This window comes from Callithrix jacchus, chromosome 14 (assembly GCF_049354715.1).
Source record: "Callithrix jacchus isolate 240 chromosome 14, calJac240_pri, whole genome shotgun sequence".
NCBI classification, from domain to species: Eukaryota; Metazoa; Chordata; class Mammalia; order Primates; family Cebidae; genus Callithrix; species Callithrix jacchus.
This window is the reverse complement of record NC_133515.1, coordinates 111263848-111288993: the sequence shown is the minus strand read 5'-3', so window position 1 is coordinate 111288993 and position 25146 is coordinate 111263848. Positions and strand designations below refer to the sequence as shown.

Genomic DNA, 25146 nt, shown 5'->3' with positions numbered 1-25146 from the left:
CCTTGTTCACACACATTAAGGCACTTCTCTTGGCTCCAGGGAGGTGAAGTCTGTGTTATTTACCATGACCTTTAAGGCTCTTTTTGATCTGGCCCCTGTGTTCTTCTCCAGCTTTGTCTCTTACTTCTCCCCACTCTGTGTCTGAGATCTAGTCCTCGATGGATGTCAGTTTCCCAAAGGCCTCTCCCCATACATGCCTCCTCAAGCCAGGGTTTAGTGCATGCTGTCCTTCCTGCCTTATTTAACTCAATTACTGGTTTCTGCTTATAATTCAGGTCTCAATCTAAAGGCCTCTTCCTCCAGAAAGCCTCCTTTCTCCCCAGTGAGGGTCAGACGTTCCTCTCCTGTGCTTCCATGGTACCCATGCTGGCCTTAGCAGAGCCCCTGGCACCGGGTGATGGAACTGCTTATTGACTTGTCTATCTTCGTCCTTCTGTGCTCCCAGCCCTCCGTGGCCAGAGGAAGGTCTTGGCCTCAAATGTTGGTCTTTTCCACCACTTTGTCCTATCTCTTAGCACAGTTCCTACCATCAGAGGCGGGTCCTCCGTGAATAGGCATTGAATAAATGAATGAAGCAGTATTGAGTGCTTACAGGAAGGCTGGAGGTTGGCAGGGCCTTAGGGGCCCTCTCCTCTCCTTGCTGCTTCTGTGGATTGGCCTAGATGAGGCCTTGCTTCTTTCTGTGTGGGGCTCCACAGGCTCCACAGACTCTCGGGCTGTCTGATTCTATGGGACAGCTTCTCTGGCTCTTAGAGTCAGCGATTTTGGAGGCATTGAGAGAATCAGTTCTCATTATATTTTTTAGCAGGGTGTGCCTCTGTGGGCACATGATGCATAAATCAGGCGTGTGGCTATTTCCATCAATGAGATTCATGTGGCCGGGCCGCGGGTTGGACCCAAGGAGTGAGCCTCTCCTGTGTTCAGCTCCAGGACATGCTTGGCTATTGCTGTCTGAGAAAGTCCAGTGCCTTGTGGACTGGGGGGCAGTATAGGGAAGACGGGGGTCAGTTCTCATCGCCATGCAGTCAACACTGGAACTAAGCAGACCCTCACTGAGCACCCACTCTGAAACAAGCACCGTGTGGGGCAGAGTATTTTCCTATCAAGCGCCTTACAAAACCCTGCAGGTTTGGTGCAGCCATTTTCGTCTCTAGGGGCTCTTCCCCACTGCCTCCCAAGCCTCTGGCTGTCCACATTGGATGCCATTCTGCTCCCCCTTCTGAGCTGGAGCTGCCATCTTTCTCTTTCCTGCCTTTCCCAGTGTGCTGAAGGGTCACAGTGAAGATTAGGGTTGATGTGGGTTGGAGGTCAGGATGATGGGGATGGGGCAGCCGTGTCAGGCATCCCCCTGCCTATACAGCCCATCCCACAGAGGGCTGGATGGGGCTTGCCTGATGTCTTGGAATGTTGGTGGACACTCCCCATGTTCTAAAGCATCAGGTGTAAAAACGTCAGAGATGCTTCAGTTACCAAACAGGCCCCATATCACCCTTAAACCTTATATAAGGACTGTAAGCTAGCAAGTTTATTGAATGAAGAAACTATTGAGAGTAGTGAACGCTGTGGCATTTTTTTTTTTTTTTTTGAGACGGAGTTTCGCTCTTGTTACCCAGGCTGGAGTACAATGGTGTGATCTTGGCTCACCGCAACCTCCGCCTCCTGGGTTCAGGCAATTCTCCTGCCTCAGCCTCCTGAGTAGCTGGGATTATAGGCACGTGCCACCATGCCCAGCTAATTTTTGTATTTTTAGAAAAATGTGTATTTTTAGTAGAGATGGGGTTTCACCATGTTGACCAGGATGGTCTCCGATCTCTTGAACTCGTGATCCACCTGCCTCGGCCTCCCAAAGTGCTGGGATTACAGGCTTGAGCCACCGAGCCTGGCCACGCTGTGGCATTTTCTCTCTCCTCCCTGTGGGTGCTTCATGCCCCTTCAAATCAGAGGTGAGGTTCCAGAGGATAGCTCAGAGTGCTGGGGTGTGGTGGGAGGGACCAGGTCAGATGCTGCAGGGTAAAGCACCTCTTGAGAGGATGAGGGTGTGCTTGGGACACCCCAGCCCATGTGCTAGGGGTTTGGGTTCGCAGGTGAGTGTGGAGGTGGCACCTGCTTCTGTCATCCTCAAGGCACCTGAAGAATGATGGGCTCTGTGCTGCCTGTGAAGACAGCTTGGGGAGATAGCAGCTGTGGAAACTGCACTTGTCCCCTCTGGGGAGCTGGTGTGGCAAAGGTCTGTGCCTTTCCCTGGGAGGTGAGTCACTGCCTCAAAGGTAGCCAGACTTGAGCTGTTTAAGAATCATTGCCAGCCACGGTAAAGGTCTGTGGGGATGCAGCAAAGGGTTGTGATTTGAAACAAGAGTCAGCTGGGGAAGGTATCAGAAATATTCTGCATCAGGAATAGTCCAGCGTGGAGTCTCTGTGAGGTTTTCAGAGGAACTCACTAAAGTCTGCAACCTCCCTCCCTCCCCAAAGAGACATATTTGGACATCTGCCAAGGAAGAGGAGCTAGAAGGTCAGATGACAGTAGCTCCAGTTGTATTAGATGCTCCCTTGTTCTGATGCCAAGATGAGTAGGAGATTGAAGGCAGAGGAAAATACTATGAAACAGTGAAATAACCATGCACCCTTCCCATGTGCAGCTGGGTCAGGCTTGAGCTAAGGGGAGAAACTCTCAATGGGATACAGGATTAGGATTTAAATTGGACTGGGCACCACATTATCTATGTCTGTTGAGATGATTGTATGATTTCTTATTTTTAGTTAATATTATGAATTACATGAAATGATTTTCAAACATGGAGCCAACCTTGCATTCCTGGGGCAAACCCCATGTGATCATAGAGTATCTGTTTTATATTTGTTGAATTTTATTTGCTAACATTTTGTTTAGAAATTTTGTGTCTCAGTCTGGGTGTGGTGGCTCACGCCTGTAATCCAAGCACTTCGGAGGCCAAGGTGAGCGGATTACCTGAGGTCTGGAGTTCAAGACCAGCCTGACCAACATGGTGAAACCCCTTCTTTAAAAAAAAAAAGGTTGTGTCTCTTTGGGGAATCTCTTCTCTCCCCTCAGCACTGTCTCCCCTTTCTCTTTGGGATGTCCTTTCCCCCCAGACACCCTTCCTTTCCAGGGCTCAGGCCTTTGTGCGTGATCCCTGCTGCTGTGTTGACAGACAGCCAACTGCCTTTCTCTGCATTGTTGTCAGAGGCATTTTGGAGATAGTGCCTTGGCCCGAAGAGCAACCAGTGCTGGAGATTTCAGTTTCAGGGTCAGGCTCAGGGGGAAGAGGCTTTTGAACAGCAGATTGACTGGTCCTACTGCGTCCCGCTTCCTCCCTTCTCACCTCCCTGCTGACTCTGTAGACGTCTTCCTCTTCCTAGGCTGGGCACAGATCATCAGTCTCTCTTCCCCATCCATAGGTCAACATTCATCAGCGACTGTGCTCTTCTGTTGTAAGTATATGACCCAACCATTTGCAGAAAGGAGCAGTTAACTTTGGCAAAGTTTGTGCCGATTAAGTGTAAGTGGCATGCCCCTATACTCGCCACACCTCTTCTGTTCTTGGTTTTGTCTGCTCACTACTCTGATAGTTTCAGTCTTCCCTCTTTCTTCCTTTTCAGTTATTTTGTTTGTAGTGGAGATAATGTAGGTGATTAACATCAAGCCAGGAGCGGTTGGTCTCATTTGTTACTATTTTCTTTTTACAAAGGGTGTCACGGAAGGGTGTCTTCTGAATGTTGCCCGCTCAGGAATACTTGTTGCTTAGTTAATTGCTTTGCATGTGTGCTCCCCACTGTTTGAGAAGGGGGTTAGGGTTGCTGGGGTGGTGATGATGGTGATGAGGAGAGAAACTTAGGGATGCGGAGATGTTGGTAATTCAGAATGCACCTACTGCACAGTTGTTCTCAGAGCCTTCTCTGTTAATTCACCTCTCATGGTGCTGAATACACGAGAGCTTGATCAGAACAATTTACTTTGCATGAGATCCTCCTGTGATCGTTTCCTGATTAAGGCCAGGACACCTAATAGCTTTGTGTTCTTGGGACGATCATATGACCTCTCTGATTCTCTGCAGGCTTTAGTTGGATATTTTGCATGGAAAGGGCCATGGGATATTCGTGGAGGGTAGCTGGAGCAGCATGAAGAGGTGGAGAGAGCAGGGACTTTGGAGCTCAAGAGAAAACAACAACAAAGCCACAATAATTGCTGTTTGATATGGTTTTGCTGTGTCCCCACCCAAATCTCATCTTGAATTGTAACTCCCACGATTCCCGTGTGTTGTGGGAGGAGCCCAGTGGGAGGGATTAAATTATGGGGGCGGGTCTTTCCTGTGCTGTTGTCGTGTTAGTGAATGAGTCTCTTGAGATCTGATGGTTTTAAAAAAACAGGAGTTGCCCTGCACAAGCTCTCTTTGCCTGTCACCATCTACGTAAGATGTGACTTGCTCCTCCTTGCCTTCCACCGTGATTGTGAGGCCTCCCCAGCCATGTGGAACTGTAAGTCCATTGAACCCCTTTCTTTTGTAAATTACCCAGTCTTGGGTATGTCTTTATCAGCAGCGTAAAAACAAACTAATACACTGTTATCAACTGAACCTTCATGTCAGTCATCTGCTAAGCACTTGACAATGCGTTATCTATTTGTGCTACTTGCTTTGGAGGCAACAGCGTTATGAGGCATGCACTATTGCTATTAGCATTGCATGCAGGCGGCAGCTGAGGCTGGGGAGGTTATACAGCTTGATCAAGGCCACACAGCTAGTAAGTGTCAGAGCCGGCACTGGGATCCTGGATGATTCAAAGCACAGGCTCCTGAGAACTAGGCTACATTGGCAAGGATTCCTGTACTCATTTTGCTAAAATGTAAAATACAATGTTTTTGATGGCTTATCATGGCCAGGACACTTAATAGCTTTGTGTTCTTGGGACGATCATATGACCTCTCTGATTCTTTGTTACCTAGATATTTTGCCTGGTTATGTTGAGGGTTAGGTATGAATGCAGGTAAAGAGTCTCCTGAAATGCCTGATCCGCGGTGAGTATTCAGTAACCAGCGGTTGCTCCTTGGGGAGATATACCTGTGGTCAGCTTGAGTCTTCCGCCTTTGATTTGGATTTGGTTGAACTGCCTTGGTTGAAGAGGTCTAAACCTCCTAGCCTTCAGCCTCTCAGCACAGATGAGTGGTGTGAGTCTTTGGCTCTGACCAGTGTGAATGAGGCTGTCATCACTCTCAGACATATGTGCTTGACATTGCTCAGGAGATTATTTTATGAAGTACAGAGAAAAAAAATGTCCAGAATCACTTTATCTAATTGCTGGGGTTATTTAATTTGGCAGGTGATATCAGGGTTAATGAATCATTAACAGCTGAAAAGAGCAATTAGCTCATTGTTCCTGTAATTTTATGCAACCAAGCAGAAAGCTGCTTCTTAGGGTGGCTGTATTTTAATAGAATGTTGCAGAGGATAGTTTCTGTCGTTTCGTTTTCAAACGAGGTCTGTAAATTCATGCTTGCTATTGGTGCTCATGGCGTTGGTTTCTCCCATGAGTGTGCAGGTGTGTTTAATTTTGTATGTAGTATGATAACAGGGTGAACTGGATGCAGTTGTGCATTTCCACATTCTTCCGTGGCCTCTTTTCCTGGAATCCTTTCCAGAGCAGCAGAGCTCTTCCTCCCTTGTCATGGTAGCATTCATTCATTATTCATTTGCAGTCATGAAATAGTTATGAATTCCTATTAGGGGTCACTCATCATTCAGGCACTGGGGGTACTTGGTTGAACATGACAACAGGGTCCCTGCTCTTGGAAGCTTCCATTCTACAAAACGACGATGGAAGCAAAAAAGCAGAAAGGAGAGGCAGGATGAAGTGCTCGGATGGAGGCGGGGGAGCCTCTCTGAGGAGCTGACATCGAAGTGACTTCTTAACATAAGAGGGGCAAACCAGGCAAAGATCGGTGAGGACGTTCCAGGCTCAGGTCCCGTGTGGGAACAGGCTGGTGTTTCAGGAACTGCAAGAACGCAAGCATGTCTGGAGTGCAGGGAGGCCAGGAGGGGTGCAGAGGCAGGGTGGAGAGGCAGCCAGTGCCAGCTGCCTGAGGGTCAGCATGGAGGCGGGTAGGGCAAGGGTGGGCCTCACCGAGAGGCATCACACCACCTTCTGATGTGCGTTTACAAAGGCTGCTTTGCTTGCCACGCGGGAAGGATCCTCGTGGGGCAGGGGAGAGATGGTGGAAGTGGTGAGAAGCGAAGGGTCAGAGGTGCGGCTTTGAAGTTGAGCTGACGGATGCACGGATGGCATAAAGGATGAGAAGACCCAAGAATGCCACGCAGACTTTATAGTTGAACAAACGGGGCTGGGGTGGCTCCATTTTCTTAGGTGGGGAAGCCTGGGTTGATCCATTGGCTACAAATAAAATCAGAAATTCTATTTGGCCCGTATCAACATGGAGGTGCCTGAACAGCCCCCCTCCCCGCTTCTCTGTCTCCGTCTGTGTTTCTGTGTGTGTGTGTCAGAGGGGGGGGGACTCTCATATTTATTGGATTGAATATTTCTTACTGTTATAGGTATTGCATTGTGCCTTTTATAAAATGTTATCTCATTGTCATCTCAGTGTTATTCTCGTAAGAACTCTGTAAGGCATGACGATCCCCATTCTAAAACTTAATCAGCTGCGGCTCAGAGAGGCGTAGTTGCCTCTCCAGACCACGTGGACAGTAAGAGCTGGGATTGGAATCCAGGTTTGACCATTTCCAAAGCCTGGGGTCTTCCCGTCTGCCAGGCTGCCTCTCGGGCAGCTCTCCGTTCTGACGGAAGGCATTGTAGGATCTCAGGGAGGTGCCAGAACGGCCTCTCAGTGGCAGCTGTGGCTGTCTCGGCTCCTCCCCCAAGCCCCTCTATGAGACACACCTCCCTGGTCTTCTTCAGGGACAGAAGACCCGGAGTAACTCCTATCCCCGCTCCTCTTTCAAAACCCAGTTCTCACTGTAATGAGGTATGCAGCTCACTCTCTCTCACTGTGCATCTGGGGTGCATGGCTTGGGTGCTCTTCTTGGCCAAGGCTTTTATAGGTGACATTATTCAACTTGGGGTGATGTAGTCCAGCTCCTGTAACATTAATAGGTTAAGTGGTTCGTCTCATGGTCTTGTGCGTGAGTTGTGGAACCCGGTGGGGTCTGGGTGTTGAGGAGACAGAGGAGCAGGGCCTCAGGAGGACCCTCCCTACTGGGTCAGGCAGGAAAAATTATTACCACTGTCTGATTTGGGAAGCAGAGCCCCCCAGCTGGTGATCTGGCATTGGAGTGGGCAAGCGGGCAGGCAGCAGGACACTGGCAGAGGTGAGGTTTAAGAGCTGAGTCTCAAGGCAGAGCTGGGAACTGAGGGAGGGACACTTTTGTCTCACCTGAACTCCTCGTCAGCATGGACTCCTAGATGCTGAGCTGCTGGAACCTCTTCTGTGCTAAGTAGGGTCTAATTGGGAGGGGAGAGGGAGCTGCAGCTTGGAGAGGAGGGCGTGGATTAGCAGCCTTAGATGTGGAAGGAGGCCCTGTTGACCTTCTGGGGGATGGGGTGTGGGCAGGGCCCGTACCACCGTGTGTCTGTGCCGCGAGTTTCCTGGGTGGGTGTGAAGTAGGCAGTAAGAAGGATGCCGAGTAAATCCGGCTTAGTGCCAGGAGGGGTGATGGATTCTGCTGCAGCTGAGAGGCGGCTTCCCAGTGCTGGGCCTTGGACAGGTGGTGAAGGTGGGCGCTCGAGGTGGAGAGGCTGTGGGGCTGGAGCAGAGGCCCTCACTGTGCAGCAGAGGCCCTAGGAAGCACATGGACTGGCTGGGGGCCAGGGTGGCCGAAGGAGCATAACATGGAGGGTGTGGGGTGCAGAGTGACGAGGCTGCCGGCTGGGTCAGGAGGGAGACTGTGTCCAGCGGTGTTGTGGGGAAGTTGTTGGTGTCCGTGGGAGGTGACAGAGTGGGACCCTGGTGAGGAGCCCTTGAGTGGATGTCACCAGCATCCAGGTGAGAGCCGGGGGTGTGAGCCAGGCAGTGGAGCTGCAGCGGATGTGTGGGCAGAGGCAGACAGCGTCCCCATCTGGGGGAATCCAGGGGTGGGAGGTGTGAAGGGACCCAAGCTTCTAATCCTGGTGGACGGGGGATGTTGTGGAGACGGGACATGGACAGGGGAGCAGCTCTTCAGAGGAAGGTCAGGCCTGAGGTGCTGAGTGTCCTCGGTGAGCCTCAGCCTCGTGGGTGGGTCAGGATCTTGGCACTCGGCACGGGGGAGGGGGGCTAACATCCCTTCCCAATAAGAGCTCCCCCATTTGCTTTTCTGCATACTCTTAAACAGGGTGGCTGTGAGTATGACAGGCTCTGCTTACCTGGGACAGGTCTCAGAAGTTCTTTTCCCCATTGGTGTTTCATCTGCAGTGGACCTGAGACAGGCTGTGGCCATGTGTGGTGGTTGGCTGGCCTCTCAGGCTGCATTCACAGCAACCAGGAGAGAAGGCCGAGGGGCTCTGCCTGCTGGCCACGACATTCTGGCTGGAGTCTGATGATGGAATCAGAAGCGACATGTCCATTGTTGGGGCCCCATAACTTGGCCAGCAAAGCTCCTTGGGCACCACGGGGAGCCTCCCTAGCATGGATGCCCGGCCTTTGGTGGCACCTTTGGCAGTCGGCCCAGCCCCCGCACCCTGCACCTCCCCCACATGCAGTGCAGAGCCCTGAGCCCTGGATCACCTCGACTGCACTTGCCAGGTCTCCTCCCAGCACCTGACCCGCCCCTGTGGGTTCTAGTGACAGAGGAATTTCCCCCTTTGCTCCTGTTTTGGGGCAGTGCTGTGCACACTGTTGAATTTAGCAAGTGTTGGCTAATTTGAACTGAATTCTCAGGCTTATTTTTTCCTTTTCCAGATCAAACCGGTGGTGCATTGTGACATAAATGTGCCTTCCAGGTGGCAAACATGTCATCGTATATCCCGACATATAAAGTGAGTACAGTATTATGGGTGAAAAAATCAAACTGTGCCATAGCTGCCTAAAAACAAGACTTTCTAACCCGACAGACGCTCCTTAGTGTCCTTGCTGTCCCTCCTCCTCCTCCTCCTCACCCCACTGTCTCCTGCTCTCACGCCCCGACAGCTGATTTCTTTTTCCTAGACCACCTTCTCTCTGCCTCAACTGTTCAGGTGCTACCCTTTCTTTCTCCTCTTGAGCCCTAATTTTGGAAAAGAAAAGCAATCCAGTGCCGTTGTCTGCAGAACGTTCACCCGGGGATGCGAAGAGCAGAGCTTCACACACAGCTTAGTTTTAGGCTCTTAAATTTTGTTTTGATTTTTTTTGACTAAATATTTGGTTTCTATATAAATCAAGGTCATAACCACACCGTTGACATGTAATACTGTTATAATGCAACAGTTAAACGTGTGAGTCCACAGCAGAAGGCATGTGTCGTGAAACAGGAAACTGTTTTGGTGTTTTTAATGTAGCAGTTGCAGCTGCAGCATGTTGAAGGGAAACTTAAAAGCTGTTTCCTCGCCCCACCACCTCTTGCTACCAAAGGCCCTTGCGGGCCACAGCACATCCGAACCAGGTACTGCTGCAGGAGCAGAATGCATTAGAGCCTCGCTGGCCACTGCCCTGGGATGCCCCCGGCAGTGCCAGGCACCGAGGTGCTCAGCGGAAGGCAATGGGACTAGTCGTGAGCTCTGTCTGTGTCAGTCTGCATTATGTTTTTGGGGTTGGAAAAAGACAGCGCACTTGACTCAAACTCAACGTCGGTTCACATCCCGGCTTTTGTACTTACCAGCTTGGGACCTGCACCTGCTGCTTCACTCTGGGGCTGTCTCCCGCTGTGGAAAACAGGGCTGGGGATATCTGTGCAGCACGCTCTGGTGGGGGTAGCTTCAGGAATGTTTGCAGCTAGCCCCACCGGGCTTGTCACAGCGTAGCAGTTCTCTGATCGACCGTTCTTCCCTGTGTCCTTTTATTGGGATGTTTTAGTATTTTAGTGATTAAAAGCCCTGACGTGGACATCTTTCCATTTTACCACGTGCTGGTCCGAATGGAAGCAATTTTAGTGAGTTTCCAGAGAATCCTGGGCTGTTCATGTGGGGGTACCAGCAGCGGTGTCTCATCCCAGCCCTGTGTGAGCTGGAGTCACTGCTACCATGTGTCCTCTCAGTCCCGAGAGGCAAGGGCTTGGAGGCTCATGAGGCTGGAAACTCCCTGATTCACGGGACAGATCCCCAGGCTGGGAAGGAGAAAGATGAAGGAAAGACGGTGACCCCGAATTTGCCAGACTTGGCTCCTTGCACTTTTCCTTAGAATCTCAATGGCCATTTCTTTAAAATACCTTACTTTAGGCCGGGCGCGATGGCTCATGCCTGTAATCCCAGCACTTTGGGAGGCCAAGACGGGTGGATCACGAGGTCAAGAGATAGAGACCATCTTGGTCAACACGGTGAAACCCCGTCTCTACTAAAAATGCAAAAACAATTAGCTGGGCACAGTGGTGCGTGCCTGTAATCCCAGCTACTCAGGAGGCTGAGGCAGGAGAATTGCCTGAACCCAGGAGGCGGAGGTTGCGATGAGCCGAGATCGCGCCATTGCACTCCAGCCTGGGTAACAAGAGCGAAACTCCGTCTCAAAAAAAAAAAAAAAGAAAAAAAACCTTACTTTAAGCTTCTTCAAGGGGGCCACCTAAATACATCTTTCGTGTACCTGAGAGCTGTTTTGAAATAATAAATGACACAGTATTTCTAAGTTCTGTTAATGACATATTTCCTGCAGAACATATGGCGACTCAGGGAACGTCGTTGTGTTGTGACGTTGTGAGTCCTTCTTGCCAAAGGCACCATCACTAGACCACATTTGGTGGTGTGACCCAGGCCGTCAGTGAGCCTCACTCACTTGACAGACATGATTATTCTTTTCAATTAGAAGCCACCCACTGGGGCAGCATTGGCCATCCTTTGTCTCGGTGTGTTGGAAGTTCCACTAGATGGACCCAAATATCCATCTGAATGCAGGGTCCTTCCTACCACGAAAAATCCTGGTCAAGTTCCTTGGAGTCCTTGTAACTATAAAAACACATAAACAACAGTTATGATGGCTTTCAGAGGCATAGATGCTCAGGAGAGAGAGGCTGGCCGTGACCTTTCCTGGCTGAGGAGGGTCGGTGAGGGGTGAGTGGCTTGTTGAGCTGTGTTCTGTGGCAGCTGGATGCTCCCACATCCAGACAAAACCTGGGGCTCCCACAATGGGGTCACCTAGGGCTTGAGCTGGTGGTGAGTGCATGGGTTGGAAGTCATCAGTCTGGAGATTGAGGCTCAGATGGAAGCTCTGGTCCTGGTACTGACTGGCAGTTCTGGAAATTAGGATTCTGTCCTCCGCCAGAGACTGGGAGACAGGCCCCATCCTGCCTGAGGCTTGCAGTTCAAGGGAGGGGTCTTAGGTGCGGGAGAGCGTCTCATTGCAAGAGATGTGTATTTGTCAATGCTCTAAGAAAGCGGTCAGGAGCCTATCTCAGGTGTGGGCTGGGGCGAACAGTACATGTTCCTGGCAGCCCTGGGTTTTTTCAGGTGGGAGTTTAGTGGTGGGGCTGGGGTCATCCTACGGCTGTGGCCTGCTGCTGCTGGACACGGGTTAGAGTTGGTTGTCTTGGTGCAGATTTGGGGCAGAGTTGTCATAGGCTGACACTCAGTTCTGCAACACTCGGTCCCTCTTCCTGTTCATGAGGGACAGCAGGTATATTTCTTGTAGAACAACCACTGCCTGTCATAAGGGGGAGTTGAGGAGGACAGTCCAGCTTTTGCTTCCAACTGCTGTGTGTTCAGGAGGAGCTGAGAGATGGCCGAGGAGCACAACCCTCCCACAAGGGTGGTGTACATCGGGAGATGAAGGCATGACCGCTGGAATGGATACAAAGAAGCCTGAGGCCAGGCACAGTGGCTCATGCCTATAATCCTGGCGCTTTGGGAGACCGAGGCAGAAGGATCACTGGAGCCTAGGAGTTTGAGACAATCCTGGGCAACATAGTGAGACCCTGTCTCTAAAAAAAAATAATAAACTGAGTCTCTCAAGTAGCTCCGTAAACCATCCAGTGAGTGGAGGAAATCCTTTAAAGGCGAGTCAAGTCAGTCCTTCTGGAGGGTATAAGCTGAGTCAGCTGTGTCTTGGGTATGAGCCTTTGCTGTGAGGGTCTCTTGCCAGATTTCCACTCGAGTGTCATCTACAAACAGGTAACACTGAGGACTGACTCTGCACAAACACCTCCCTGGCTGCCAGTCAGTAGTCCGAGGCTAGTCTGTTTTGTGAAGTCATTTACAAAGTGCTGACACTTCTGGGGTTAATGATGCCGCAGCTCGTCCTGAGTTGGAGAGAGAATCTTCCAGGTCTGGGGCTGGCTTTGCTGACCCCCTTTGTAACCTTGTAGTGTATCCATTGTCACAGGCAAGGGTGCTGCAGGAGGAAAAGTCCACCCTACTAGGCGGGCTCCGGGCAGCAGGTCCCACTTAAGGTGGGTCCCTGTCCACCAGTGCTTGGTCCACAAGTCTCAGGACCAGAAGCTGGAGCAGCACTCGTGTTTCTGAGTCTCCTTTGCGAAGTTTGTCACATTTAGCCACTTTAAGGTCAGCATGGGCCACATGACAGGACCCAGTCCACTGGCTGGTTGCACTTTCTAAGTGTTATGACCACATCATACACAATAATGACCTTTATGAGCATCAGGTTATTGGGTATTGCCTGTCCTGGTTGTGACAGGCTAAGCAGGAGTCATCCCCAGAGGGAGGAAAGTAACAGTAGACTACTGTCTTCTTGCTGGTTGGGCGTTTTAGTCGTGTTCAACCCGCAATCCCATTTGCCTGGTTTCTTTGCCAAATAATTTCCTGTGATGTTGACGTCATGGGGTGTTGAAGGAAGATGATGCCTAAAGGGAGTCTGGTCCTTACACTGAGCCCGTTTCATGGGAATAGAAAGTGTCTTGCCACAGGGACACGAAGGGTTCCCTGTGTCCCACAGACAGGCCAAGTCTATTAGGCTGATTTCCTGTGAACGGTCACGTTGCTGAGCTCACGAGGCCATGTCGTAGTCCCAGCCTTGGGGGACTACAAGTTACAGTTTGTGCCACTTCAGAAGGGGACTGCTCTGGTGGTATGTATGGGATGTTTCCTGTCAGGACCTTATTTATGGGTAAGACGAGGCCACTATGAAGGGGTTCCCAGTTTCAGGACTGAGTAAGGAAGGGGGCGGTGAGTGCAGACCCAGGAATTCACCTGTTGGTCTCATTGGCTGCCTGGTGAGCCGAGAGAATGAGGGAGTGGTGACCGCCCTAGGAAGGCACAGGCAGAGTGAGACTGGGGGACCAGGGAGGGCCCAGTGGAAGGCTGGGTGTGGTTCTGGGGAGCAAGGAGTAGTTGATGCAATTGGGAAGAAGATGCAGGAATCGTAGGAGGAGATTTAGTTTGTTGGGGAGTGTGAAAAGGCAGGAGCGTCGTGGGCTCTTGTTCCATGATCTGGAGAGAAGCCACCCGTGTCATGGCATCACCTGCTGGTTCCACGGTTGTTGGGACAGTTGTCTGCCTCTGGCTGTCATCTGCTGCTGGAGGCCGTCGGTACAACTGTGGTTTGAGACCTCTGGTTAGATGCTTTCCAGTCTGAATCATCCTTATATGTTTTTTTAGCCATGAGACATGGACAAAGGTTGAACACCTTGTAATTGGATCAGCAATGAACAAAACAGCACGAGGTCCTTCTTGTGTGGATTCAAGGTTAGTTTCCTGATGGGGGCACTTCCAAAATACCAGATCTCATATCTGCAAATTGTGTAAAGGCTGGTCAAGGAGTTTGAGAGGAAAAGTGGCGTTGATTGTAGGACTGTGTGTATTTAATTAGCTCCCGACAGTGTCTGAGGATGTCAGACTGCGTTAAATTGAAATCCCTTGTTAGCCAGGGGGTGTGGGGCATTCTCAGGTCTTCCTGTAATGGTTTCAAAGGGAGACCGTGTCTGAGGAGGATGGGGTGAGGGTCTGGGAGTCAAAAGAAGGATGGGTGACACCCCTGGCCGTAGAAAGCCCAGTTCTTCAGACAGCTTAGCCAGCTTGGACTTTGGACACCATGGGCTCTTCCTAAGAGGCCTGCTGGCTGAGGCTGTAAGGGCGGTGGAGTCTTTGACTGATGTGTTGTATTTTTAGTGCTTGTGTAATTTTGCTAGTAAAATGTGATCTTTCATTAGAAATTGTAGAGGGGATACCCCAAGTGGGATAGATTACTTCCAGAAAAATGTTGGCAACTGACATCGTGGAGGCATTTTGGCATCGGAAAAATCTCTAGCCGCTTAGAAAACATGCAGATCAGTGTGGGGACATATTGGGGACGTATTGGCTGCTGGGACTCTGGTAATTGGATAAAGTCTGCTTGTCAGTGAAGGAGGGGGCCAGAGAAAGCTGTTTCCCTTCCTCAGCCCATGTTTAGAATTTTCCCAGGGCTATGTTTCTGGCAGATGACGTGAGGGGCAGCTGCTTGGTCCAGATAAAAGCTAAAGGGTTCAAGCCATTGTTTGTCCAGTATGTGCTGCATTTGGACCTTTCTGGGCTGAGTCAGGTGTAACCATGTACAGTGACTCTGGCGATAGACTTGGGTGGGGCATGTGGAGCTCCTGTGTTATTTCCTTGGGAGGCATCTTGAAGAAGTTGTTTCCTTCACGGGAGGTTAGGTTGCCATAACAAAATACGTGGGGACTGGGTAGTTTATAAACAACAGAAATTTTTGCCCACAGTTCTGGAGGCTGATATGGAGGTGCCAGCGGGTTTGGCATCTGGCACAGAGGTGCCTTCTCTCTGTGTCCTCCCTGATGGAGGGGCAGGCGAGCTCTCTGAGGCCTCCTGTATAAAGGCACTCACCCCAGTCATGAACCTAAGCCCCTCATGACCGCATCTCCTTTCAAAGGCCTCCCCTCTGATGTTTTTGCATTGCGGATTTGGTTTCAACGTGAACTGGGGGATGAGGGGACACAGAATTCAGACAGTAGCAGAGGGCGAATAACCCCATCAAGGGCCCGGAACCAGCGGTGTGGGCTCAAGGCCAGGAGACCATGTGGGTTTCACAAGTGGTGGGGGAAGAGGTCCCAGTTTGGCTTATTTATTAGCCCATTTATTTTCCCAAGTCTCATCTGACTTCTTTATACCATACCCCTCCATTTTAATAATAGCAGTTTGCTGGGGCAATAACAGTGCTTCCAGAAGTTCTGCTGTTTGACTCACGTACTGGCTGCTGTTGTGCATCCCCCATTTCCGTAGCACCAACATCACATACTGCCCAAAGGCATGGTGGCTGGCAGCGTAGGTGTTTCACCTTCCTTTCTTCTGTCTTCATGCAAGCCCCAGTGAGAGTGATTCATTCAGCCTCCTTGGCTGATTTAACACATGGCAGGGCTCGATAGCCAAGAGGTGTGTGCTGATCAGTGATGGGATATCCAGCCTGGAATGGCTCATCCTCCCTCCAGAGATAGGAGCCATAAAGAGTGAGATCTGCTTAGGGCAGAGGGGTTTCTGATGAATCTAATCTAGGATGAGATGATCATCTGATGTTAGTGACATGGGTGTCCCGTCCATGGTTAGTGGATGCAAGTGGCAGGGTTAAGGCTTTGATGCTATAGTATGGTTATGTGAGGGGGGAAAGCAGTAGATTTCATAAGAGGGAATTTTGGCCACAGAGAAATGCTGTATTCTCATTAAGCAGTAGGGTCTGTAAGGTCTGAATGGGATGAGGAATGCATGTGTCCAGAGAGGCAGCCAGGACAAGACTGGTAATTGCAGCCCTGGCTCGCTGGTGGGGGATATGCCTCAACTCCGGAGCTCGGCAGAAGCGCTCACAGCCCAGCTTTTCATGTGTTGGGAATGAGACTCCAAGACATAATCCTCTCCTTCATTAACAAGAAGGACGAAGGCAGGGAGGAATTGGAAAGTTCGAGGTGGGGTGAAACTAGAGAGCCCTTCAGGTTCTTGAAAATGTCTTTAGATGGGGGGTTCCTTACTGCTGGGTCTGGGGATGACTCCCTCATCATGGCCTAAAAAGAGGAGGCAATTGGAGAGAAATTGGGTGTCCACATCCTGCAGCACCTCACAAACCCCCCCTGCTCCCGACCCCAATTGTCCTTTTGCTTCCAGGAAAGGAAAATGTTGAGGATTAGAAACTTGGTCTTTTTTTTTTTTTTTTTTGTGACCAAGATATCATAGCCCAGATACCAGACACACAGAGAGGATAATTGACCTTGGCGTCTAGCCACTCCACGGCCTAAGGAGGCATTCAGCACACAGAAGGGAGCTGTTGTAACTTTCAGAACATAGGAGGAGATCATCCACAAATTGGATTACAGTCGAGTTTCCTGGGAATTTTACCTCCTTCATATTTGCACTTACGGTGCATGAGAACTAGGTAGGGGCCTCAGCAAATCCTTGGGGCATAAGGGTCTAGGAATATGGTTCATCTTCCCAGGTGAAGGTGACAAGCATGAGGAATTTTCACGACAGGGAATTCTAAAAAGGCAGGGCACGCATCGATGACCGTGGAATGCGGGGTGTCAGAAGTGATCACAGCCAGGACAGTGTCGGCGTCAGGCACCAAGGAAAACCTCGGTTTCACAGGCTTTTGATCTTAGATCCGTGGATATTTTTCCATTTGGCTTATTAGAGGCTGGAACGGGAGTGTGGCATGGACTAGAAATATCGGGCAGTACCTTTCAAGTCCCTCTGGTTTTAAATGATTTTTGGGAATCTTGGGGAGCGGCATGGAAGGATATATTTCTGTCTTTCAGGGTTCTGCATCCAAATACATCTTACATTTGTGGAGTTTGTGACCCACAAAGCAGGAGGAGTCCTGCCTAACAGCTGACGATGCCCTTGGCTAAATGAGTGCCAGGTGGAGGGAAGCCGAGAACTTAGGGAAGTCAGACACAGTGTCAGGAAACATAAACGAGAGGAAAGGAGTCCCTGGGGACACAGTGGATCCTAACACCCTGATCAGGACAGGACCCCTGCCTCGGAAAGGAGTCCCTGGGGACACAGTGGATCCTCACGCCCTGATCAGGACAGGACCCCTTCATCAGAAAGGAGTCCCTGGGGACACAGTGGATCCTAACACGCTGATCAGGAGAGGAACCCTTCCTCGGAAAGGAGTCCCTGGGGACACAGTGGATCCTCACGCCCTGATTCAGGAGAGGAACCCTTCCTCGGAAAGGAGTCCCTGGGGACACAGTGGATCCTCACGCCCTGATCAGGAGAGGACCCCTGCCTCAAAAAGGAGTCCCTGGGGACACAGTGGATCCTCACGCCCTGATTCAGGAGAGGACCCCTGCCTCGGAAAGGAGTCCCTGGGGACACAGTGGATCCTCACGCCCTGATCAGGAGAGGACCCCTGCCTCAAAAAGGAGTCCCTGGGGACACAGTGGATCCTCACGCCCTGATTCAGGAGAGGACCCCTGCCTCGGAAAGGAGTCCCTGGGGACACAGTGGATCCTAACACCCTGATCAGGAGAGGACCCCTGCCTCAGAAAGGAGTCCCTGGGGACACAGTGGATCCTCACGCCCTGATTCAGGAGAGGACACCTGCCTCGGAAAGGAGTCCCTGGGGACACAGTGGATCCTCACGCCCTGATCAGGAGAGGACCCCTGACTCGGAAAGGAGTCCCTGGGGACACAGTGGATCTTCACGCCCTGATTCAGGAGAGGACACCTGCCTCGGAAAGGAGTCCCTGGGGACACAGTGGATCCTCACGCCCTGATCAGGAGAGGACCCCTGCCTCGGAAAGGAGTCCCTGGGGACACAGTGGATCCTCACGCCCTGATCAGGAGAGGACCCCTGCCTCGGAAAGGAGTCCCTGGGGACACAGTGGATCCTTACGCCTTGATCAGGAGAGGACCCTTTCCTCGGAAAGGAGTCCCTGGGGACACAGTGGATCCTCATGCCCTGATCAGGAGAGGACCGCTGCCTCGGAAAGGAGTCCCTGGGGACACAGTGGATCCTCACGCCCTGATCAGGACAGGACCCCTTCATCAGAAAGGAGTCCCTGGGGACACAGTGGATCCTCACGCCCTGATCAGGAGAGGAACCCTGCCTCGGAAAGGAGTCCCTGGGGACACAGTGGATCCTCATGCCCTGATCAGGAGAGGACCGCTGCCTCGGAAAGGAGTCCCTGGGGACACAGTGGATCCTCACGCCCTGATCAGGAGAGGACCCCTGCCTCGGAAAGGAGTCCCTGGGGACACAGTGGATCCTCACGCCCTGATCAGGAGAGGAACCCTTCCTCAGAAAGGAGTCCCTGGGGACACAGTGGATCCTCACACCCGGATCAGGACAGGACCCCTTCATCAGAAAGGAATCCCTGGGGACACAGTGGATCCTTACGCCCTGATCAGGAGAGGAACCCTTCCTCAGAAAGGAGTCCCTGGGGACACAGTGGATCCTCACACCCGGATCAGGACAGGACCCCTTCATCAGAAAGGAGTCCCTGGGGACACAGTGGATCCTCACGCCCTGATCAGGACAGGACCCCTTCATCAGAAAGGAGTCCCTGGGGACACAGTGGATCCTCACACCCTGATCAGGAGAGGACCCCTTCATCAGAAAGGAGTCCCTGGGGACACAGTGGATCCTCACGCCCTGATCAGGACAGGACCCCTTCCTCGGAAAGGAGTCCCTGGGGACACAGTGGATCCTCACGCCCTGATCAGGACAGGACCCCTTCATCAGAAAGGAGTCCCTGGGGACACAGTGGATCCTCACGCCCTGATCAGGAGAGGACCCCTTCCTCAGAAAGGAGTCCCTGGGGACACAGTGGATCCTCACGCCCTGATCAGGAGAGGACCCCTTCCTCAGAAAGGAGTCCCTGGGGACACAGTGGATCCTAACACCCTGATTCAGGACAGGACCCCTTCCTCGGAAAGGAGTCCCTGGGGACACAGTGGATCCTCACACCCTGATTCAGGAGAGGACCCCTTCCTTGGAAAGGAGTCCCTGGGGTCACAGTGGATCCTCACGCCCTGATTCAGGAGAGGACCCCTTCCTCTGTCCTTTCGAGAAGGCAGGGGTCTAATTGAGCAGATTAACACAAGTCACCTACGGACGGCTAAAGTAAAAGAGCACCCACCAGGGCTTCAGGAGCTGTAAACATTTACCCCTACACACTGCTGTGGGGTCGGGCCCCACAACCTGCCCATCTGTATGTCCCCCTAGAGGTTGAGCAGCGGGGCACCGAAGAAGTGAGCCACATGCCCCTCACACGTCCTGTGATGGGGACAAGGGAACTTTTCCTGTTTCACAACCGCTGTTAACCTTAAGGCACCTTTACTCCTCATGCTCGTTCTGTAGCCCGCTGTTGTGGGTTTTGTCTACAACATTAATTATATTTGACCCCTTTCCCCCTGTAGATATAAATTCTGCATAAATAATTTTTAATGGCTGTATACTTTATGGTGTGACCGTGGCATCATTTATTTAACCAGTCATCTATACTTAGACATTTTATATTTTTGGCTTCATACATAATTCCATGAGAAATGTCATCATCTATAAGTCTTTGTCCACTTGTCTGTGGGGTGAATTTTGTGGTGTGGGGTGACTGGGTCAGTGATTATCGATCCCTTATATTACATTGATCTATTTTGCCAAAGTGTCCTTCAAGAAGGCTGTGCGGATTTCCAGCTACATCAGCAGTGGGTTGGTATGCCTCTTCCTCAATACTCAGGATAAGACTATACATTAAATTTCTTAAAAATTGGGACAAAAATGTAACAAGTCCTTGTTTAAACATTTATTACTTTTATTCCTGTTAGTAATCTCTATTTAGAAAAACTTGCAGCCTAAACCAGGTAAGAAAACCAATAGTTGGAAACACTGTAGCAAACCTGCATTGTACCTGTGATAGCACGTTGAGAAGCGACGCTGTGACTTGCAGAGAACATTTCCGTTGATGACTTCTTGTGGGCGGCATCTTAACTGTGGAAGAAGCTGGACTCTGGGTGGATTGGAAGTCTCTTTTGCCACAAAACCTTAGCAGAGAAAATGGATTCTCTGTATTGTGACAAACATATTAAATTAATATTTGTATTTACTTTAAAGTGAGATATTTCTCAAATTCTAAGTTTTTTGAATTTGAGGAAAAAGACAACAAAATGGCAGTAACAGTAAATGATAATGTCAAAAAAATAACCAGAATAGCGAAGTTGAGCTTCTGTATTGTTAAAAGATATCAAAGATAACATTTATTATTTTTAGACTTAAACCATACATCTTGTATTTTACACTATTTTAATGTGAATTACAAGAGTTTGAAACTATTGCAAGTGTCTGATTACGGCCTAGTCTTATGAACGCTTCCAACTTGGTATTGGGTTTTGAAAATCTAAGTAGTTCCTTTCCCTCAACACATAGAAATAATTAACAAGCCCCCCTGCAAGATTACATCGAAGCTGCCCTAAAACTCAGGAGTGAAATACGTGGTTTCTGTTAATTTTTCAAAGGAATGCATATAATTTTCTTTGGGAGATGATCTTGGCTCCAGGGAAAGGGAAAACAGCTACATTCTTTAAGGCGAAATCATCTGCCTGTTTTCCACATGGACACAATTTTCTTTCATTTTACCCATCACAGTCGTGGAAGATGTGTTTTTAAACAGTGGAGACATTATAAAATGCCCAGATTTTATCAAGCTGCACAGAATGTCACAATGTGGGGTTGGAGCCTCACAGCCTGCCTGTCTGTATGCCCTCCTGGAGGTTCGAGCAGCGGGGCACTGAAGAATCGAGCCACACCCCCATCGCACGCACTCTGAGGTGGACAAGGGAACATTTCCTGTTTCACAGCCACTATTAACCTTAAGGTACCTTCACTCATGCTCTTTCTGTAGGCCACTGTTGTGGTTTTTGTCTACAGCAAAACCATAATATATGTGTATATATATATATGTCTACATCACCAGGCTCTGTGACATTCTATGCGGCTTGATAAGGTCCTCTACAGGGTATGGTATGCAGTATTGGAGGCTGCTTAGTGCATCCTGTGTGTGTGTGTATACATATTTATTTATATTTATATATATGGAGGATTTATTATATATATGTATATACTTTGAGTTTTCAATGTTTCCCCCTTAATGTATTAATGGATGTTTTTCTTTTTATTCTTACAGTGTTTTTACAAATGGAAGATTATTTGTTCCACCTGCAAAGATTATTATACCCCAGTTTAGCCTGTCTGATTGGGATATCGTGCTGGCCATGATTGGAGAAAAAGTCTTCCCTCTAGGAGGTGTCCGGAAGTAAGGAGACTCTCAGCTGAAGGACAGCCGGGGGTAGCAGCCTGTGTTTATTCTCTTCTATGAGAGTTTTCTGCCCGGACCAGCAAGGTCTAAAATGATTCACCACAAACTCTTAATTTTAATTCTTCTAACAGATGGTATCGTCTCAATCTTGGTACCATACTCACTTTTAACCTGTCTCATTAATTTATTCATTCAACAAACCATGGAACATCTGCTATGTGGTAGGGGTAGAGAATACAGCCTTGCAGAAAAGAGTCTTGCTCCCTTGAAACCCCTCCTGATGGGGCCAACCATTCAGGTTGCTAGAATGCTGCAGTTGTTCGTGTTCCCTGTCCTGGATCCGGGAACCAGCTGCGGGTGGAGTTCTCGGGAGTAGAGTTTGGGGTGGGAGAAAGGGAAGCCACGGAGGAGCATGCAGAGGAGCTGCAGTTGGTCTGGTGGAGCCAGGCCTGTGGGAGCTGGTGTTTGAATTGAGTCTTGGCAGAGATGGGGGGAACTGAATTCCATGGGACAGAAGGGCATGTGGGAAGGAACTGGTGTGTGTAATGGCTTCTCGCATGGGCTTGGGGGTCCGATGTGCAGGAAAATCTCTCCACCGTCCGTGTCTTTGTTATCTCCGGGACATTTCTAACTTCTCGATGCATATTTTGTCCTCTGGAAAACTGGAAGTAATAATAATACCTACTTCCAAGGGTCCTAATATATGTACAGTGCTTAGCGTAACACTAGATGCATAGTAAGCATGAAATGGGGTTTGTGATTGTGATTGTGACAGTCGATGAGGCACAAACAGGCAGAGCGTGTTGAGGAAGCACGCCACTGTCATCACAGGAAATTCAGCACTACTGTGAGGGAAGCGGCCGGTCCCGTGAGTACCTTACAGACCAGGCAAGGCGCTTGCTGTCTTGCAGCCACTGTGTCCCACTGGCGTGAAGGAAAGCTCACAGCGGTCGTCATGATGATGGATTGAGGGTGGGAGGTGAGAGATGTGCACTGAGCCAGGTGACTGTGAAGATAATCTGAGGTGGCCTTGAGTTTTAACCACATTCAGGCTGAAAGTGAAGGGATGGGAAAAACATCCCATGCAGGTGGAAACCAGAAGAGAAGAGGGACAGCTGTACTTACATTGGAAAAAATAGACCTCATGTGAAAAGCTGCAGCAAGAGATCACTGCATTGTTAAAAGGGTCAGTCCATCAAGAAGGAAGGTCAGTCCATCAGGAAGGAAGGTTAAAAGAAGGTCACTGTATTGTTAAAAGGGTCAGTCCATCGAGAGTATACAACATTTATAAATATATACGCAACCATCGCTGGAGCACCTAAATACACAATATGCCAGTATTCCGAGAACCGAAGGGAGACGTGGACAGCAATGCAATAAATAACAGGAGGCGACTTCCGTACCCACTTTCAACAACGAATACGTCATCCAGGCAGAAAGTCGTTAAGGGAACTGCGGACTTAAGTAACGATAGAAACCCAGTGGGCTCAACAGCCTTCTGAACATTCTGCCCACCAGCAGCAGAGTACACATTCTTCTCGTGTACACCGCATTCTTCAGGGTAACTCACATGTTAGGCCACAGACCACGTCTTAGCAAATGTGAGACTGAAATCATATCGAGTATTTTTTCTGACCATAATGATACAAAACTAGAAATCAGTGACAGGAGCAACATTGGAAAATTCACAAATATGTGTAAATTTCACAGTGTGCTCCTGACAACCACTGGGTCAAGGAAGAAATCTAAAGGGACATGAAAAAAGTCTCTTGAGACCAACGAAAATGGAAATGCATACTAGAACTTATGGGAGTCAGCAAGAACAGTTGTAAGAGTGAATTTTATAAAGAAAAATGCCTATAATGGCCAGGCGTGGTGGCTCATGCCTGTAATCCCAGCACTTTGGGAGGCTGAGGTAGGTGGATCACCAGAGGTCAGGAGTTCAAGAGCAGCCTGGCCAACATGGTGAAACCAGTCTGTACTAAAAATACAAAAAATTAGCTGAGTGTGGTGGCAGTCGCCTGTAATCCCAGCTGCTTAGGAGGCTGAGGCAGGAGACTCACTTGAACTGGGGAGGTAGAGGTTGCAGTGAGCCAAGATTGCACCATTGCACTCCAGCCAGCAAAACTCTGCCTCAAAAAAAAAAAAAAAAAAAAAAAAAAAAGAAAAAAAAAGAAAAATGCTTATATTAAGGAAAAATAAAGATTTCAAACAACCTCACATTACACCTCACTTTCATTAACGGAATGAAACACAGAAATCATACGATCATCTCAATAGATGCAGAAACAGCACTGGACAAAATTCAACATCCTGTCACATCAAAGCTCTCAGCCCATTAGTATAGAAGGAATGTATCTCAACGTAATAAAAGCCAAATAAGACAAGCCTGCAGCTAACATCACACTCAATGGTGAAAAGCTGAAAGCGTTGCCTCTAAGATTAGGAACAAGGTGAAGGCGTCCACTCGTTCCGCTTACCTTCAGCGTGAGGCTGGAAGTCCCAGCAAGGGGAGTCAGACACGGAGAAGAAACAAAAGGCATCCACACTGGAAAGGAAGACGTCAGGTAATCTGTGTGCAGGTGATACGATTTTATATGTAGAGAACCCGAGACGGCACCAAAAAACTAGAATAAAAGAATTCGGCAATGTTGCAGGACACTAAACCAACATACAGAAATCAGCTGTGTTCCCACATAATCCCAGTGAGCTATCTGGAAAAGAAATCAGGAGAACAATCCCATTTACCAAAGCACCAAAAAGAGTAAAACACTTAGGAATAAATGTAACCAAGCAAGTGAAAGCTCTCTACACTGAAAACTGTGAAACACCGATGAAGGAACTTGAAGAAGGTACGAGTACGTGGGAAGACCTCCGTGTTCATGGACTGGAAGAGTTAGCGTTCCTCCAACGTTATACCAGAGCAACTGCAGCAATGAGGGTCCTTTTCTGAGGTGGGGAGTCCTGCAGAGGAGCAGGTTTGTGTGTTGACGGCAAGTTGAAGAATCAACTAACGCATGCCTGTGGGACCCCCCGGGCCTGGGCTGCAGACGGAGCTGAAGCCTGACTTTTAGACTGGCGATGTGTTAACTCCGTGGCCGGTGGAGCTGTGTGTGTGGATGCGGCCCCAGGGAGAAGCCAAGTCAGATGCATCAGCCGCTGGTCATCTTGTGAGAATGTGGGGCCGTTGTGGTCAGATTTTTCACAAGAAGTCAGAAACGTCAAATCATTAAAACAAAGACAAGAACCCTTCTCTAATCGGTTGCTTTTATGCCCCTATTCTGCCCACAGGCAAGGTTTTGGATATCCTATAAGTATCCTGTAAGGGGATCTTTGCTTTCCTCAGCAGCTCTTCTGCCTCAGGTTTGTGCCCTCGTTGTCCTGTTGCTGGACTGGGTTTCCACCTTTATGTGGCCCTGCCCGTTGTTGCCTCATCTGACCACTTGGCACTTGATCCTGCCTTTGCCCAGATGCGATTGTTTTGAATTCTTTTGCCTCGTTTTCTGTGAGATGGACTCCTGGCACTCTGCCTGTTCCCTGTCCTGGATCCGGGAACCAGCTGGGGGTGGAGTTCTTGGGAGTAGAGTTTGGAGTGGGAGAAAGGGAAGCCAGGGAGGAGCATGCAGAGGAGTTGCAGACTCCAGAGCAGAGGCAGGGTGTGGTGGTGGGTGCCTGGGGTGGCAGAGCGGCCTGGGAGGGCACAGCCTGGAAGCCTGGGCCAGATCGGCTTCCAGCGAACACCAGGGCCGAGGCCGGCGAGCTGAGACCTAGAACGTCCTCTCTGACTGCACTTAGCAGGTGGCCATGGGCTCTTTGAGATGGAAGCCAGGTCCTGTGGGTG

General features: G+C 49.8%; 1 protein-coding gene across 8 annotated transcripts in view; it reads left to right on the top strand.

Annotated features, from left to right (window-relative positions):
• Positions 1–25146, top strand: part of DCDC2C (doublecortin domain containing 2C) — a 147974-nt gene that overhangs the window by 18555 nt on the left and 104273 nt on the right. For 5 of the 8 annotated variants that reach the window (XR_004733850.3, XR_008476500.2, XR_013526220.1 and 2 more), the window contains exons 3-5: positions 8900–8976; positions 13672–13758; positions 21174–21302. Coding sequence is in view for 4 of the 8 variants with exons in the window: in XM_035273313.3 (XP_035129204.2) it covers positions 8900–8976; positions 13672–13758; positions 21174–21302 (293 nt within the window). In the remaining 4 variants the exon portion in view is untranslated. The remainder of the gene's footprint in view (positions 1–8899; positions 8977–13671; positions 13759–21173; positions 21303–25146) is intronic. The other 3 variants (XR_013526221.1, XM_035273312.3, XM_035273314.3) reach the window with 2 other exon arrangements.